This window comes from Arvicola amphibius, chromosome 1, assembly GCF_903992535.2.
Source record: "Arvicola amphibius chromosome 1, mArvAmp1.2, whole genome shotgun sequence".
In the NCBI taxonomy this organism is placed as follows: Eukaryota; Metazoa; Chordata; class Mammalia; order Rodentia; family Cricetidae; genus Arvicola; species Arvicola amphibius.
This window is the reverse complement of record NC_052047.1, coordinates 932673-951098: the sequence shown is the minus strand read 5'-3', so window position 1 is coordinate 951098 and position 18426 is coordinate 932673. Positions and strand designations below refer to the sequence as shown.

Sequence of the window (18426 nt, the reverse complement as noted above, 5' to 3'; positions counted from 1 at the left end):
ATGGAGGGATTTAGGGAAGCTCTGCCTGTGGATAGCATCTTCAGGCCACGCCCACACTCCAGCCCGCCCTTCCTCACTGGACAGCATCTTCAGGCCACGCCCACACTCCAGCCCGCCCTTCCTCACTGGCCACCCTGTGGGTTGTGTTTATTTCTGAAACAGTCTCATCCTTCCCAGGCTGGACTCAAGCTCCCTACTGTCGCTAAGAATGACGTTGAACTCCGGATCACCCTGCTTCTCCCAAGGGATGGGATCACAAGTGAGTGCTACACGTTCGTGAGGGGCTGGGGACTGACACACGCTCGGCCAGTGCTCACCAACTGAGCCACGTCTACAGCCCCTTCCCCACAGATCTGGGACTTGACTAATCTGACGATCTTTTATAGTTGGTTTTGCTTCTCTGACAGGACTCTGACAAGACATTTTATCATATATTTCCATGTTTGTTATATCTATCTTCTCAGCCATACCCACGGGCAGGCAGAAGAGAAAATAGTAAATGTAACGGTGATATGGTCAAATGGAGTGCACACATTTTTAACCCCAGTGCTTGGGAGAGAGAGAAGTGGACCTCCCTGAGTCTAACTATTCCACACAGAACAGCAGATGTAGTAACATACAAGAGAGATAATCCACTCAGACTCCATATCTCTAAACAAGAATGACTGGACTGAATAAAGTGTACACATTGCTGAAAATTTTGAAAAACTCCTTAGGCAAATATTATGCAACTAAAACCCTGGAGGATAAATCTAAAATGTATTATAAATCTAAAATTACATTTTAAGGCAGTGAGGGGCTGGTTCAGATTTTTTTCTACATGTATATTGTTAAAATTTTAATATCTGTATGAATGGCTTTCCTTTTCTTTACTTTCAACTTTTAAAACATTTAAAATATGTCTCTCAAATAATACAGTTAGACTCTCCATCCCACCCCCTGAAATAGGGCTTCTATGTGAAATAGTCCTAGCTGTCCTGGAACCCACTGTGTAGACCAGGCTGGCCTTGAACTCACAGAGATCCGCCTGCCTCTGCCTCCTGAGTGCTGGGATTAAAGGCATGCGTCACCACCACCCAGATTTGTTTGCTGTTTCTGTTTTGAGGCAGGGTCTCACTCTGTACCTTAGGCTGCCCTTGACTTTGTTACACTTTTGTCTACACTGATCCTTCCAAGTGCTGCAATCAGAGGCCAGTGCTCCTATATTGAACTTTAGATTTGATTTTTAGAAGATAGCCAACAAACTTTGTATGAAAATATCTGTTCCATTTACATTTAATGTAATTACCAACAGCAAATGTAAATATACTGCAGCTGATCCTACAGTGAGCCACTCAAAAATCCTTTAGGACTCGAGCAGATAACTGAACAGCTACCGGAACAGACGTAGTAAGCTCTCTGATCTACGATCTGCTTTCCGTTAGAGTGGGCCTTTGAACAGGCCACGCTTCTTTGTGAGGGTGGACCTCTATGCCCATGAACTGGCCAGTGACAGGGTTCAAGGGCTGGGTGGATATTTGCAAGGTCATCCCAGCTCCTGAGTTCTCTCTGCGTGTGTGCGCATGTACAAGTGCACGCATGTGGACCCAGAAGACCACTTCAAGTTCTATTCCTCTGGCACCAATTGCAAAATGACAGCATTAAAATAAAGCTGTGAGAAAATCATGTACTTTAGGTTTCAAAGAATTTGTAAAACAACTATCCAGTTATGCTGGAATCACATCTGTCTCTAGGTCTTACAGTTAAAGGGAAATTAGGGCAGACAATAGTGAGGCACTTCAGTGGTATGTCACAGTGGCAGGGCACATGCCAACAGATGCCTTGTGTTTAATAAGATATGAGTACAAGATAAAATCCTAACCCTCACTTCTGGCTCCATCTCTGAGGGTAGTCGCTCTAACATTACCAGATGGCGTGAACGGGCTCTCCTGGAATGGGGTTGGCAGGGTGCATTTTCTTCTAACCAAGTGCAGTCATTGTCTCTCAGAGATGTGAACATGCACTACTACATTAAAGATACTGAGATAAATATTCAGTAATGATAGTTGCTTATTTCTGTTAAATATGTTGAACAAAGAATACTTGACTCGGAGATTATACGTATTTGTGTGTATTGCTGTGTGAACACACGTTTGTGTGCGTGTGTGTGTGTGGCTATGCCTGCATGTGGGGACCATCAGTGATACCTTCTCCTATCATTTCCTTCCTTTACTGATCTCATGGACGGGCTAAACTGGCTGGCCATCAAGCATCTGAGTCCTCCTGTCTCTGTTTCCCTGACTGAGGTTTTAGGCATGTATCCCTGTGTTCGGCTTTTTACGTTGGTGTCACGGATCCAAGCTCAAGAGTTTTACCCAATGAGCCATCTCCGAGCCTGACAATACTTATTTCAGTATGATTTCTTACTTTCATTTCTGCTCAAATATTGGCTCTGTAAGAGCAATGCACTGTTCCTGTTGTATACATGTATAGGTGTTGTATACATGTATAGATGTGTATCTGAGACGACTGGCCTGGGTAAAGTGACATCCAATAATCACAGAACCACTAATGGCTTATAACTACAGGAATCCTAAGAATTAGTCCTCCTCCTTCTCCTTCTTTGTCTCCTCTTCTTTTGAGATAGTTTCTCATCCTCATCATGTATCCGTCTTACACTGAACTTATGATCCTCCTGCCTCAGTCTCCTTCGAGCTTAGCAGTCACAAGGCATTACTACTGAAAATATAATTGTATGAAGGGGCCAGCAAGATGGCTCAGTGGGTAAAAGTGCTTGCCAAAAAGCTCTGGTGATCTGAGTTCAATCCCAGGTGCAGCGGCTCACACACATCTGTTACCTCAGCACTCCTAAGTGAGGGGAAGACAAGGAGAATCAGCTCACACAGACAGCACAGCAGAGAGCAGTGGCAAAAACAGGAACACAGAGGAAGAAGAGAACTGAAAGCTGTCCTCTGACATTCAAAGCCACACGCTTGCACACACACATGCATGTGCACACACACATGTTCTCTCATGTACACATACACACGCTTATGAGAAGGACACGGTTTGGAGGTATGCACCTGCTTGGATGCCTTAGGTCCTTGGTTTAAGCCTAAGTCCCACAAAAACAGAACAAAACAAAAATAAACATATAGTTCTGAAGTAAGTGTTTTGATATATATTGAAAGGTATTATAGAAAATAAGGAGTTAACTTAGTCAAACCTCAAGTATTTAAAATAAGAGTGCTCCACAACCAGCAAATACTGCTGCTAATCTTGAACTGATAAAATAACTTTTATAAAATATATTGAATCACTAGGAGAAAAAACTAAGTGATAAATATATACACTTTATATAAAATTTTATGTTTGATATGACTTCATTCGTTAAAAATATGTACCCTAAAATGGGTGTGGTGGCACACATCTTTAATTCTAGCACTTGGGAGGCAGAGGAATGCACATCACTGTTGCACAAATTCGAATTCGTCTTAATAAATAAAAATCTGGAGTCAGATATTAGGGATGACAGCTGAAAGATCAGAAAAGTGTGCAGCCAGCCACTAGAGGGGCCTTTTACCTCTACCAATGCTCAGACTGAAGGGGCGGTCGATTTTATCAGTTCAAGATTAGCAGCAGTATTTGCTGGTTGTGGAGCACTCTTATTTTAAATACTTGAGGTTTGACTAAGCTAACTCCTTATTTTCTATAATACCTTTCAATATATATCAAAACACTTACTTCAGAACCATATGTTTATTGTTGTTCTGTTCTGTTTTTATGGGACTCTCTACTAATTCTCAGACTGCATGCTCAGACTACATCCGAGCTCCTGTCTCCACCGCCTTATATTCCTCTCTCTGCCCAGCCATATCTATCACTTCTGTCTCCACCTTCCTAGTGCTGGGTTTAAAGGCCTGTGACGCTCAAGTACTGAGATTAAAGGTGTGAGCCACCACCTCTGGGCTCTGCTCTCTTTGAGACTGGATCAGTCTAGTGTAGCCCAGGGTGGCCTTGAACTCACAGAGATCCACCTGCCTTTGTCTCCTGAGTGCTGGGATTAAAGGTCTGTACCACCATTGCCTGGGCTCTGTGGCTAACTAGTGGTTTAGTTCTGCACTCTGATCTTCAGCCAAGTTTTACTTGTTAGATCACAAACAAAATATCCCTACACATCTCTGAATTCGAGGCCAGTCTAGTCTACAGAGCGAGTTCTAGGACAGCCAGGGATACATAGACACTTTCTTAAAAACAAACAAAATCAAACAAAAGTATTTTAGAAAGTCTATACATACAACACTTATATGCTAAACATTTAAAAATATGATTTCAAATTTCAAATACATTTGAAAACTAAAACATATTTAGAATTCTGAGAACTGCATTTATCAATATGTTAGGAAGTTCTGCACAAGTATAATATCAAATTGCTTTTACTGTTGAAGACATTTATTTATTAGTCAGTCCTTACATAGTAACTATAGATGGTTATAGGAGGTTTTTCAAAACAGTAAAAAATGTAAAATACTCACTATGATCTTCTTACAGTCCTTCCCTCTGCATAGCTCTGTGTAGGCTGAATACTGCACATATATGATCCAGCTTCCAACAAAAACCACCAACCAGGAAAAGAAAAGATACTTCACCCGCATGTACGAGAGACGAGCCTGCAAGTGAAGGACACAAAAGTCACTCATTCAGCAGAGAGCCGACACTGTCCTGAAACAGGGCACTCTGCTCACTTAGAGAAGCTCAATGATGCACGTCTAGAACAAAGTGCATTTTCAAGGAACCCAAACAACACCCATCTTAGAAAAGTAAGTTCCCCGGTCTTACCAAGGAAAAGGGAACAAAATACTCTTTAGGATGTACAGCCTTTCAAATACCACCACACAGCGCTAATGAGACCAGGAAATGAGAGCTACAGTTGCTGTTTATTAGAAACTGACCAAACACTGTTTCAGACGAGAATTTTAAAGGTCTTTATGACTAAACATAGTAATTAAGATGTCTTAGCCAGCCAGTGGTGGCATACACCTTTAATCCCAGCACTCGGGAGACAGAGGCAGGTGCATCTCTGTGAGTTGAAGGCCAGCCTGGTCCACGACAGCCAGGACCACACAGAGAAACCCTGTCTTGAGAAACAAAGAAGAATGACAAGAAGAATGGCTTAGCCAGGTATGGTGGTGTGCGCTTGTGAGCCCAGCACTTGGAGGTGAAGCAGAGAATCGGAAGTTCAAGGTCATCTTCAGCGACACTGAGTTGCCAATCTAGACTATATAAGATTCTGTCCCCAAAAGGAAAACAAACAAAAACGAGGAAATGAAAAGAAAAGCATAAATTACTCTTCGCATGCCAGCAAGGAAGCCACACAATAGGATCCTCTTTGCGCTGATATCCGATTGCAGCTGCTGGGGCCTTCTGCACCAGGCGCAGAGCAAGCCGCTAAATCTTCAAATGCGGCAGTTGGTCAACATCGCCTGATATTTACTGTTCAGATCAAGAATTCCAGTGGTTTCATTTAATAAACAGTAGAACTGAGGTCTACAGAGAGAACTGAGCAGAATAAATTAAAGATGCACACACACAATGAGAGCTAGTTTTGCCGTTACCACCCCGAGCCAGTTTCTCACACTTGGGGAACAGTAGAACACTGTCAGCACCATGAGCAGGAAGAGAGAGCAGGGAGAGATGAAAGAGCCAAGGTGCACCTGCAGAAGACAGGAGTTCAGAGGGAAAACCAAGCTCTGACACAGATCTGTCCTTGTGGGTTTTCACGCACGGTGAAAACCCCAGTACCAAAAGCCTGAGTACAAATAATTCAGTTAGATGGAAGGTTTTTGGATTTTATTATTAAATGTAAAAGAGCTTTTTTGTTTGTTTTGAAGACAGAGTTTCTCTGTGTAGTCCTGGCTGTCCTGGAACTCACTCTGTAGACCAGGCTGGCCTCAAACTCACAAAGATCTGCCTGCCTCTGCCTCCTGAGTGCTGAGATTAAAGGAGCACATTGCTGCTCAGTATAAAAGACTGTTTAATGCGAAATATTTTTATGTAGCTCTAGGTGAACTCATAAAAAAAGCTAAACCACATGCAGCACAATAGAACCAAGAGGTCTGTCTAAAAACCTTTTGCAATTACTTGGTCCTAACAGAAGTCTGATCACCAGCAATAGACCAGCATGGGCTAACATTATGAGACTCCACCAAGATTAAAGATACTTGCCTGCAAAGTAAGCACATTGTTGTGCACAGAGCAAATACTAAAGAACATCAGCTAAAATCCATCTCAAGTCACGGTGCGAGAGCCCAACAATGCTATCCCTGGCTGCAGCCTTCTCTACCCTGCCAAAGAGAGGACAGGATCTGGATCTGAGCAAGCCTCTAGCTGCACCCACCAGTCCAAAGGAAACGGTGGAGACAGAGGTAGACTCTGAAGCAAGCGACAGTTTGAGGCTGTGGGAAACTTTGCAATGCAAAGAAGTCATTTCTTCAACCACACGGGGTAAAAAGCAAGAGAAGGAGAAACTTACAAACGGAAAAATATTGAAACATAGCAAATGACTATAATATAGAAATCTTTCTGGAGTTCTGACTCAAATGAAAAAATGGTAAAACAAACAAAAAATAAGCTGGATGGTAGTGGCGCACGCCTTTAATCCCAGCACTTGGGAGACGGAGGCAGGTGGACCTCTGAGTTTGAGGCCAGGCTGGTCTACAGAGCAAGTTCCAGGACAGCCAGAGCTGCACAGAGAAATCCTGTCTCAAACAACAACAACAACAAAGTCCCCCCCAAACCAAAACCCAAAACCCCAAAGAACAAAGGAGGATACCAACAACACGGACAGACATGCTAACACACAGAAGGGGAAGCTCACAGACCGCAACCTAGAGGAAGGCCTGCAGGCAATGCTGACAGGGATAGTCTTCCCCAGGGTCATCCGCAACACCACATGTTAAACCCTGAAATCATATTCATGCACGTAACATTATACAGACAAAGCAGGCTGTATTTGTATATTTATATTTAGGAATATATTATATATGTGTGTATAGTTAAAGAAAAAGAGGTCATAAATTTGAGGGGGTGGGTACATGGGAAGAGCCGCTGGTAAGGGAAGAGGAAAATGGTAAAATTTTAATTTAAAAAAAATTTAAAATTTTTAATTTCAAAAAATTACTAAAAAAATCAAATTTGAAGGCCTGGATTGATGGAACATAATTTAATCCCAGCACCTGGGAGGCAGAGGCAGTCTGATCTCTGAGTTCAAGGCCAGCTTGGTCAACATGGAGAGTTCTAGACCAACTACGGCTACATAGTGACAACCTGCCTCAAAACAAAACAAAACGAAACAAAGAGAAAACTGTATTTGTGACAAGCCAAAGTTTTTCCTTTTTCTACATTTTCCCAAGTAGGAGAGAGAGAGAGAGAGAGAGAGAGAGAGAGAGAGAGAGAGAGAGAGAGAGAGAGAGAGAGAGAGAGAGAGAGAGAGGAAGGGAGGGAGAGGGAGAGAGAGGAAGAGAGGGAGAGGGAGAGAGAGAATTGATTATCTACAACCACCATGTGGGTTCCAGGGATTGAGTTCAGGTCCTTAGTTTGGCAAGGGGCACCTGTACTAGCAGAGCCAGCATGCTCTCCCTCTCTCCCTTCCCCTTCCTCTATTCTAATGTTTTCAGTGATGGGGACCAGACCCGGGGTTCTGTGTTTCCTAGACAAGCATTCTACCACCAAACTAACCTCCAAACCCCACAAAGAACCACTAATACTTGTGAGACAACTGATAACTTGAAGAATGACAGAATACCCATGGTGTGAAAAGATGGTTCTGGGGTAGCAGTACTTTGCTCTTCTCTCTCCATGAGCTGTATTTTCCCACACACCCTGGCATATGTTCCAGCTGAAGAACACCCCGGGAGCTGAGGTAGCCCGTGAGTGCTTCCCACACACAAAAGGCCAAGCATGTTGTAGAGAAATCAGACTAATGATGTCCCCAGCAGGGTGCTGGGCATCACCTGTTATAGACATCATGACCAAAGAAGCAAATCACATCTTTATCCAGCACGCTACAGAAAATTGCTTGTTACGTATAAAAAGTAGTGTAATAAAAAGATCTGCAGCCTCCCACTGTAAAATGATGACTGAAGGAAGAAACACTATAAATTACACCTCTATTAACTAATTTTATTTTCCCCAGGTGGCATTTGCTAAAACGTTTCTAGTGGTCTGCTGTATAACAGCTACCTAGACAATCTACCCTTGGATCAGGAAATACAGTCTGAAATTTTTGTTTATGCTTAACTGTTTGGAGTTACGTCCTAGCAGGTTTTTTATTGTGCTGGTTTTGTTCTTAGCTCCTAATGGAACACTGCTTTATTCCAAACTATGCTCCTGTAAAGCAAAACAGTCTTAGGAAACACACAGGACAGCGGTTCCCAACTGTGTCAATATGGCCCCCTAGCAAGGCACTTGGCAACATCTGGAGACATTCGGTCTCAGACTGTGGTTTGCTGCTGATCTCTCATGGGTAGTATCCAGAGACATGTTTAAACATGCTATGATGGGTAATAATTTCCTCCCTGTGGTGGTTTGAGAGTGACGCTCTTAGGAGGTGTGGCTTTGTTGGAGCAGGTGTGGCCTTATTGCAGAAGTGTGTTGCGGTGGGCGTGGGCTTTGAGGTCTCCGTTGCTCAAGCTACTCTCAGTATGACACAGTTGCTCCTGCTGCCTGTGGATCAAGATGCAGAACTCTCAGCTCCTTCTCCAGCACCATGTCTGCCTGCCTGCCGCCGTGACCTACCACGATGATAATGGGCTAAACCTCTGAAATTTTAAGCGAGCCCCAATTAAATGTTTTTCTTTATAAGAGATGCTGTGGTCATGGTTTTTCCTCACAGCAATAGAAACCCTAACTAAGACACTCCCCAAGCGTCACCCAGCCCAAGATGTCAAATTTGTATGACACTATCATTTTATTTTTGATTAGCCTTTAATGCAGAAATTATTACTAGTGTAAAGTTATTGGTAAGAATAATTATCAATCTTTTATTATAAATACAAGTCACTGAAGATGGAAAATATGCACTTGATAACCTTTCTCTGTCAACCCCACACTAGAGAACAGTGGTGTAGGTGTATCCCCAGCAAGTCCGTAATCCTAGCACTGGATGGGTAAAGGGAGAAAGAACAGAAGTTCAAAGCAAAAGTCAGCTAGCTATATAGCAAATTTGGGGCCAGCCTGGGAGATCTGTCTCAAAGACAAAGGCAAGGGGCTAGAGAGATGGCTCAGAGGTTAAGAGAACTGGCTGCTCTCCAGATGACCCAAGTTCAAGTCCCAGTACGCACACGATGGGTAACAACCATCTGTAACTCCAGCTGTCTGGGGATCCAACACCCTTTCCTGACCTTTGCAGGCACTGTGTGCAAGTGGTGTGCATCTGTGGTGGGGGTGTTCCAACAAGCCTGCCCCTGACCTCAGTTCAAGCTTTAGAACCCATACAACAGAAAGAGAAAACATGCTAACTCCCACAAGCCATTTTATGACCCCCCCACACAGATGGCATGCACGAGGGGGACATGCACATACATGTGCCCACCTCCTAGATAAATACAAGGCAGAACAGAAAATCCCACAAAACCCCAGAGTGATTTTAAAAGCAGAAATTTGTGCTGGAGAGATGGCTCAGAGGTTAAGAGCACTGACTGTGCTTCCAGAGGTTTTGAGTTCAATTCCCAGCAATCACATGGTGGTTCACAGCCATCTATAATGAGATCTGGTGCCTTCTTCTGTCCTGCAGGAATACATGCAGACAGAACACTGTATACATAATAAATAAATAAATCTTTAAAAAAAGAAGCAGAAATTTTACTTCTTTTTTTAAACTATTGCTGACACCACTTTCATAATTTATCTTAAAACAAATCTAAAGATTTTTCTGTTGGTTTTGTTTTTAAGACAGGGTCTATGTAGCTACCTGTTTTAGAACTGACTATAGACCTAGCTGGCCTCAAACTCAAGAGATCTGCCTGACTTTGCCACCAGAGTACTGGGATTAAAGGAGTTCTTATGTGAGAGCTGATTTTCCTGATTCCTGCTCTAAAACGTCCAGGTGGAAGCTACACCGTGTCTGCAGGTACACTGTGTCTTTCCTGAGAGCCAGTGAGGGGCACTGTCCCCGTGGGCTGCTGCCCTGACCAGTAAGGGGTGCTGTCCCCATGGGCTGCTGCCCTGACCAGTGAGGGGTGCTGTCCCCGTGGGCTGCTGCCCTGATCAGTGAGGGGCGCTGTCCCCGTGGGATGCTGCCCTGACCACTTCCCAGAAGCCTGACTTTCCTCTCTTCCTGTGGTTCTGAGGATGAAACCCAGACCTTGCACGGCTAGGTTGTGTGCTCTGCCAAGCCTGAGCCACTTTGCCAGTCTTCTCAGCTCTTTACTGAAATATTTTAGTATAGATATCAGCAAAGCCAGGTGGAGAAATTTAAAAAAGAAAAATAAAGAATTACAAAACAGAGGGTCTTTATCCAGCTGTTTCTTGCATGAGTACATACAAAATACATTACTTTCTTTTTAAAAAATATTTATTTATTTATTATGTATACAGTACTCTGTATTGTGTGTATGTCTGCAGGCCAGAAGAGGGCACCAGACCCCATTACAGATGGTTGTGAGCCACCATGTGGTTGCTGGGAATTGAACTCAGGACCTCTGGAAGAGCAGGCAATGCTCTTAACCTCTGAGCCATCTCTCCAGCCCCAAAATACATTACTTTCTAAGAAAAAAACTGGACTCATGTAATAACAGAAATTATCTTTTCATTTGAAAACAAATATATTCCTTTCCCACTAGGTTTTTTTTTTTTTTTTCGAGACAGGGTTTCCCTGTAGTTCCTAGAGCCTGTCCTGGAACTAGCTCTTGTAGACCAGGCTGGCCTCGAACTCAGAGATCCGCCTGCCTCTGCCTCCCGAGTGCTGGGATTAAAGGCGTGCGCCACCACCGCCCGGCCCCACTAGGTTTTTATTAAATTGTTAGGTGTGTGTGTGTGTGTGTGTGTGTGTGTGTGTGTGTGTGTGTGTAAGTGTATGCCACATATATCTGTGTTGGGGGCACAGACTTCCTTGTATTCACAGAGAAACACTAAGAGAACCAGGAATGTTAATTACGGAGGGGTGTCTCCTCAATGGAGAAGATAAAAATCAAACACCTGCATTCCATTCAGAGAGCTGAGAGTGGAGGCTGTTCTAACGTCCTGGTGACCTTTTTACTATCTGAAGGGACAGACTGGAAACAGAAGGCTCTTCTCTATCCCTCTGGTCTCCCTGGACAGGTTCTTCTCTGCCTGCCTGTTCCTGAATAACCACTGAGAGGTTTAATATATCAGTTACAATTGTTTCAGCCAATGGCTTAGCAGAATAGAGCGGTGTGTGTGTGTGTGTGTGTGTGTGTGTGTGTATACAAGACTCAGACTCCTCAGGATAGACAACTGTTATTTGCTAATTACCTTAGTCTAGACATTTAGCGTGTGTTTCTTGCTTGAGCTTGTTTATGTTGGTTGTTCTATTTTTGTGTATGTTTTTGCTTTTTCTTTTTCCCGGACAATACTTGATATTTGTTCTTATATAGTTTTGTTTTAGGTTTAGAACCCTCTTATTTAGACAAAAGGGGAGGGGTTGTGGGAATCTATTCAGCTAATAAGCTTTTGGGGACTGGCCCTTTGGGCATGGTCTGAGCTGCAAGAGAAGCGGGCTTGCTCGCCTGCTCTGGCTTTCTGAGGGGAGGCCCAGGAGAGCAGACAGACAGGAGGGCTCATCTGGGGCTTCGGCCCTTTCCATTGCAAACCATTAATGAATCAGTCTTATTTACCACAGTGTGATGACGTAATAACAGACCTCACCCTGATTCCCAATATGACCATCCCAGACTCTTCCCCCTAGACCATTACCTATCTTTAGGGTAGACGTCACAGACACTTTCTGACCTGCTGACCTCTATGCTATCAGTCAGAGACCCCCTAGATTCTAGGCATGTTCTATATGAAGGAGTCTCCATGTAGACACACCCTAAGCTTTACTGTAGGCATGTTCTATATGAAGGAGTCTCCATGTAGTCACACCCTAAGCTTTACTGTAGGCGTGTTCTATGTGAAGGAGTCTCCGTGTACTCACACCCTAAGCTTTGCTGTGCACTTGGAACTGGACTGACTGTTGCCTGGAAACCTGTTACAAGGAGAGGGCCCCTTGTTCTTCCTGGTCGCCCGCCGCGCCCGGCTAACTCAGCCCCGAAAGAACCACACAGAAACTGTGTTCATTAAATCACTGCTTGGCTTATTTATAACATCTTATTGCCTAACTCTCACACCTTGATTTATCCCATTTCTATTAATCTATGTATCGCCACGTGGCAGTGGCTTACCAGGAAAGATTCAGCATGTCTGATTCTGGCGGCTCCATGGTGTCTCTCTGACTCTGCCTTCTTCTTTCCAGAATTCAGTTCTGTCTCCCTGGCCTACCTAAGTTCTGCCCTGTCAACTAGGCCAAGGCAGTTTCTTTATTCATTAACCAGTGAAAGCAGCACACAAACAGAAGGACCTCCTTCAGAAGCCCTTCCTCAAACTGCTATGTTTAAATACGCTGGCAATGAACCACCTGGCATTAGACTCCCTGAAGGCTGACCCAGTTTGGCCAAGTCACACCACACCAGGTTTTCAATCTTATCTCTTCACGAGGTTTGCCTCCCTGTATGACACCTGCAGGGACCCCTCCCCCATGCCTGGATGCAGAGGAGGGTGTTCCAGCGACTGTGAGCCTCTGGTGAGGTGAGCGTATGACACAAACTGGGGTCCTCTGAAGACCCAGAGGCACACTTAACCACTAGCAATCTTTCCAGCTCTCCCCTAGATTTAAAAAAAAATGTTTTGTGTTTTTTTAGGGTATGTGTCTGTGTGTGTAGTGTATACATGTAGTGTATCGGCATGCACATGTGTTTGTGTGTGTGTGTGTGCTCGTGCACACGCATGCCTGCCTACGCAGAGGCCAGAGGAAGACACAGAGTGTCTTGTTCGGTCATGCTCTGCTTTATTCCCTTGAGACAGGGTCTCTCACTGAGCCTGGAGTGAGGCTAAAGCAATCAAGCTCCAATAATCCTCTTGTCTCTGTTCTCCTACCTCAGCCACGACTGGGGTTCTATGAGTGAAACCATGCCCAGGTTTTTGTTTGGGCTCCAGGAATTAGAATTCAGGTCCTTATGGTTGCACAGGAAATACTCTTAATCACTGAGTCAACCCCTCCCCTTAGTAATTTCTAAATAGTATCAAAATCTAAATGAATGCATAGCCTTTTTAAAGTATGGGTGTGCCATAATGTATCTGACCCTATCTGTACTGTTGGGCATTTATTATTTCCAATAATTTCTATAGTAACAAAAGCAATACTACTACTAAGGAAGATCAATATTAGCTAGTGTTCCACATCTGGAACCAATAAACACTTTACATATATTAATTTATTTAATCCTCTTAAGATTTTGAGCCACTAGAATAAATTAGCCAATGGTTAGAAAACTCTGGCCCATGAGCCAAGGTGCCGCCTGCTTTTATAAACATGAATTTATTAAATTACAGCCACCACCACCTTATTCATTGATGTGCTAACTAAGGCAGCTTCTCTCCCGTGACAGTGAAGTCCAGTGGATGTAGAGACCACATGACCAGCAAGGCCAGTGTTTACAAACCTTCTGATCATTATAGAGAGGATCTGCTAACCTCATACTGTGGGGAAGATTCATTCTCTCCTCTGCCTCATGGATGTTGGGTCAGCATGGAATGTGCTTTGACAAGCGTTTGTCAGTGGATGTGGTGCAAAGACCGTGTAGCAGGATTTGCCAGGAGAAAAACCTATTCCTGGTTGTTTACAGACCCCTAAATAAATGACACTATAGTCTACATTAACTATACCTACACCCTAGGGGCAAGCTCAGCAGAGACTATCACGTATGTGGATGTGTGAGGGAGAAACAAGCACATGTACACCACGGAGTTTGGGGGATGGTGTTGCACATGCTGCCGTGGTAACTGACTGACTAAGGGGCCACCATTTCTCTCTAACAGGAACTTTACAAGGCAGGAATTGTTCCTTTTTACAGATGGAGACACTGAGAAACACAGAAGGGCTGAGCAAATCATGGTGGTTCTAAGTAAGAGGCCCTGATTTGAATCGAGGCACCCTGGCTTCAGGACCTGTAACTGCTCTCCTTCACAGCCGATTAGATACAGAAATCTTTGCCTGAGTATCTGATTATTTCTTCAGAGATTTCATAAGTGACATTTCTAGTTCAAAAGCTTTGCAGTTTTAAGAGGCTTAAGACAACATAATTTGAAACATAATGCCATGTCCCCCAAAAGCTTGTAAAAATGAACATTCACTGATTTTCACTTATTTGACTCTGCTCGGAACCCAGTTCCACAGACAGCTTCAATTTCGTTTCTTTGACAATGGCATATTTTAAAATATGCTCTTTGAAATTTTAGCATGAGACCTGACAAAAGTCCAGGTACACTGAGGTTAGGTAGACCCTAAACAGACCTCATAGATTCCTCCCTGAGACTTCTAAAATGTAGAGTATGCCAGGGCTGTACCTAGGAAACTATCGCAAAGAAGGCAAGGAAGTTCGACCTAGGTCAACGTGGCTTATCTTAAGAGCTGCCAAGGCTGAATTCTTTGTGCTTGACCTACAACAGTGAAAATGCAGAGGAATCTAAGCTGAGCCTTTAGGTTAAAGGGATCCATGGAATAAAAATATAAATGACCTGTCTGTTTGCAGTCTCTTCAGAGTTGAGTGAATGTCACCCACATTTACCTATTTTGACATTTGTAGAAAAACGTTCATAGTGGCAATAGTTCTTAGAATAGACTAAAAAAAATCAGTTGTAGGACTAAAAGATTGCTCAGTAGTCTTGCAGAGGACCTCAGTTTGGTTCCCAGCAACCATGTCAGACAGCTCACAAGTGCCTAAAACTCCAGCTCCAGGGATCTGACACTTCTGGCCTCAGTGGGCAATACACACACACACACACACACACACACACACACACACACAAACACACACATATAAGTAAAAACAATAAAAATGAATCTTAAAAAAGTCTGCAAGTTGGGCATGGTGGCACATGCCTTTAATTCTAGCACTCAGGAGGCAGAGGCAGGTGGATCTCTGAGTTTGAGGCTAGCCTGGTCTACAGAGTTATTTCTAGGATTGCCAGGACCACAGAGAAAACAACAACAAGAACATCAGCTTGTAATGATAAGATAATTTTAGTAAGGCATAGGTGCACACTCCTTTAATCACACCACTTCGGAAGGGGCGATCTCTGTGAGCTGGAGGCTAGCCTAGTCTATTTTACAAGTAGACTAGGGCAGCCAGAGCTATACACTGAGACACTAACAAAACAAACAAAAATCATTTTGAAAACATTTCAAACCATGCAAATAGATGGCCCTCTCTAATTGTGGAATTTCTAAGACAGAAGGAAAACCAAGAGAGTTCCAATGAGGGCCAAGCATCAATAGTACAGCAGAAACCAGAGGCCATGCCTCTTTGCTACGAACCCTTGCAAATAAAGATACAAGGGCAAAAGGGTTTACTGTGTGACTCCTGTGTCACACTGCAGCTTCCATGAGGAGATTTTCCCTCTTTTTCTTTTCTTTTTTCTTCTCTTAAGTTTCATTCAATTTTGGGGGGTGTTGTAAGGGCAGAGGGAGAATAGAAGGTGCAGGGAAATGAAAGGGTTTGAGATGCATGATGCAAAAGACACAAAGAACACATAGAAAGAAAGTTAAAAATAAAAGAATAACTCAGTAAGAAATATTACAAACATACCAAGTACTGAAATATGATTAGACTTAAACACATCTGAATTTCAAATACTGAAAAATGTCTGCTTCTTAGAGTAAGAAAGAACCAGTTAGGAAGTGATTACACTAGAGTTTTTATTTATTTGCATACTTGAAACACACTTCTCCGTTGTGGCCAGAAGGTGATGGCGCACGCCTTTAATCAGGCAGACACAGGTGGATCTCTGAGAGTCCGATGCCAGCCTGGTCTATGGAGCAAGTTCCAGGACAGCCAAAGCTACAGAGAAACCCTGTCTCGAAAACCAAAAACAAACCTTTCCATCACGTGGGTTCCAAGGAATGAACTTTGGGGCAAGCACCTTTACCCTCTGAGCCATCTTGTTAGCTCCAGACTTCCTGTTTTACTTATTTATGTCATATATGTGTGGATGGTATGGGGGATCTGGGAAGTGTGGGGTCATGTGTGTGTGGATGGTATGGGGGATCTGGGAAGTGTGGGGTCATGTGGGTGATAGGAACTGAACCCAGGTCCTCAGGAAGAGCACCCAGTGCTCTTAACCACTGAGCCATCTCTCCAGCCCCTAAACTGTTTTTTTTCCCCACTCAGTATAATTTTCTGGAGATTTATCCAGGTCATGCTGATCTGAATGTTTGTATCCCCACTCCTCCAAATTCTTCAACCAAGCTGATGGTATCTGGGGAAGGAGTGTTTGGAAGGCAGCTGAGCCATGAGGTTGCAGCCCTCACTAAGAGGCTCCAGAGTGTTTTTTTTTTTTTTTTTTTTTTTTTTTTTTTTTTTTTTAGTTCTCTCCATGTGGGACAAAGCCAGAAGGTACCAGGCCTTCACTAGAGGTTGCACCTGCCTGCAGACATCTTCTTCTGGGGCTTCCTAGATCTTCAAGCCCTGAGAAATGACGCCATTTACAAAGCACGCCTGGATGCGGAGCCCAGGTGTATCGACAGGCTTCCATTGTACGGTTGAGTAGTGTCCCACATCACACACGCTGGAACTTGCTTATGCTTTCCCACTGGAGTGACACACAGATGTGCTATCAATGTTTATATACAGACTTCTGTGTCAAAACAAGTTCTAATTTCCCTGGAATAAATAAACCAAAGTATAATCGCTAGGCCACGTGACACTCACATGTTTAGCTTTTAAAGTAATTGCAAAACTATTTTGCAGAGGGGTTTTACCACTTTCTTTTCTTCCAAGTCAGGGTTTCTCTGTGTAACAGTCCTGGCTGTCCTGGAACTCGCTTTACAGACCAGGCTGGCCTCCAAGTCACAAAGATCCGACTGCCTCTGCTTCTCAAGTGCTGGGATTAAAGGCGTGTACCACCATAGCACAGCAGCATGTAATTTTTTTTTATAAAGAAAGTTCTTAAGTTGTTTGAAAGTTTTTAATTTTATGTGCATGAGTGCTTTGTCTGCATGGATATCTATGGTGCCCATGTGAGGTCAGAAGAAGGTGTCAGATTCCCTGAAACTGGAATTACAGATCACTGAACCACCACGTGGGTACTAGGAACCAAACCCTGGCATTCTGCAAAAACCACAAGTGCTCTTAACCACTGAACCATCTCCCTGGGCCCTAAAAGTAACTCTAAAAGCGTTACAATGTATTAGGTATTTGCAACAGGGTTTCACTTGCTTGAGCCTTCCAGCCCACTCCACGCTCCTCTCAAAGGCTTGTAACAGGGGAGAATGCAGTGTGTACCAGAGGCTGAACCCTGCTCCCAGCCCTTACTCTGGCAGAGCTCTTTATATTGCTCTGCTCTGCTTATTTTCTTTGAACTACATCATTCTTCCAATCCTAATAGAGAGAAAAGATAAGTAATATATCGACATTGCCATTCTGCTGACTCCATGCTGGTACAGTGGGAGCCACCCTTACAGTACATGAAACTTAGGGGACAAGCCATATACAAACTGTGGCCATGTCTAGAGCTTTAACAGTATCTGAGGTTTCAGCTACCTACTGGAAGTCTGAGAATATGTCTTCCTCCCTTTCACTTACTTCAGTTTTCCCTGATGTGAGGACATCAATAAGAAGTTTGGCGTCTACTCATTGTTTACCACAAAGCAAGCACTGCATTGAGAGCGGGAAGCGATGCCAAAAGATATCAGACTTGAACACTGCTGGCAGGAATGACTGGAGAGGCTGTTCTGTAACGCAAGCTGGCAGTTTCTCAAAAGGTTAAAGAAGAACTCAGCACAGGACCCAGCAGTTCCATTTCTGGGTATACAGTCAGAAGAACTGACAATAAATGTCCACATAAGAGTTTGGACATGCTCCAAGTGTTCATAGCGGCATTACTAAAAACAGCAAAAACTGGAAATGATCCAAATGCCTATCAACTGGTGAGCAGATAAACAGTACGCTGTCCCATTCGATGGGCTATTACTTGATCATAAAGGAATGAAAGGATGCGTATGGAGCTTAGTAGAGTGTTCCTAGCATGCACAGGGCCTGGGTCCAATGGAGGCACATGCCTATGATCCCAGCACTCAAAAGGCAAAGAAGGATCAACATTTAAAGTTCATCCTCCTCAGCGACATAGTAAATTCAAAGTCAGCCTGGGCCACAAGAGACCCTTGAGTCT

General features: G+C 43.6%; 1 protein-coding gene and 1 long non-coding RNA gene across 3 annotated transcripts in view; one reads left to right on the top strand and one right to left on the bottom strand.

Moving 5' to 3' along the window:
• Dipk1a (divergent protein kinase domain 1A) overlaps positions 1-18426 on the bottom strand; it is a 70499-nt gene that overhangs the window by 11702 nt on the left and 40371 nt on the right. The window contains exons 1-2 of one of the 2 annotated variants that reach the window (XM_038317295.1): positions 12384-12437; positions 4515-4649 (exon numbers count right to left, since the gene is read on the bottom strand). In XM_038317295.1, the coding sequence (XP_038173223.1) occupies positions 4515-4634 (120 nt within the window). In that variant the 5' untranslated portion in view covers positions 4635-4649; positions 12384-12437. Of the gene's footprint in view, positions 1-4514; positions 4650-12383; positions 12438-18426 lie in introns of those variants that run through there. The other variant, XM_038317291.1, reaches the window with a different exon arrangement.
• On the top strand, positions 141-16950 carry LOC119805338. The gene is made up of 2 exons (XR_005283894.1): positions 141-259; positions 16625-16950. It is a non-coding gene; the product is annotated as an uncharacterized LOC119805338 (long non-coding RNA).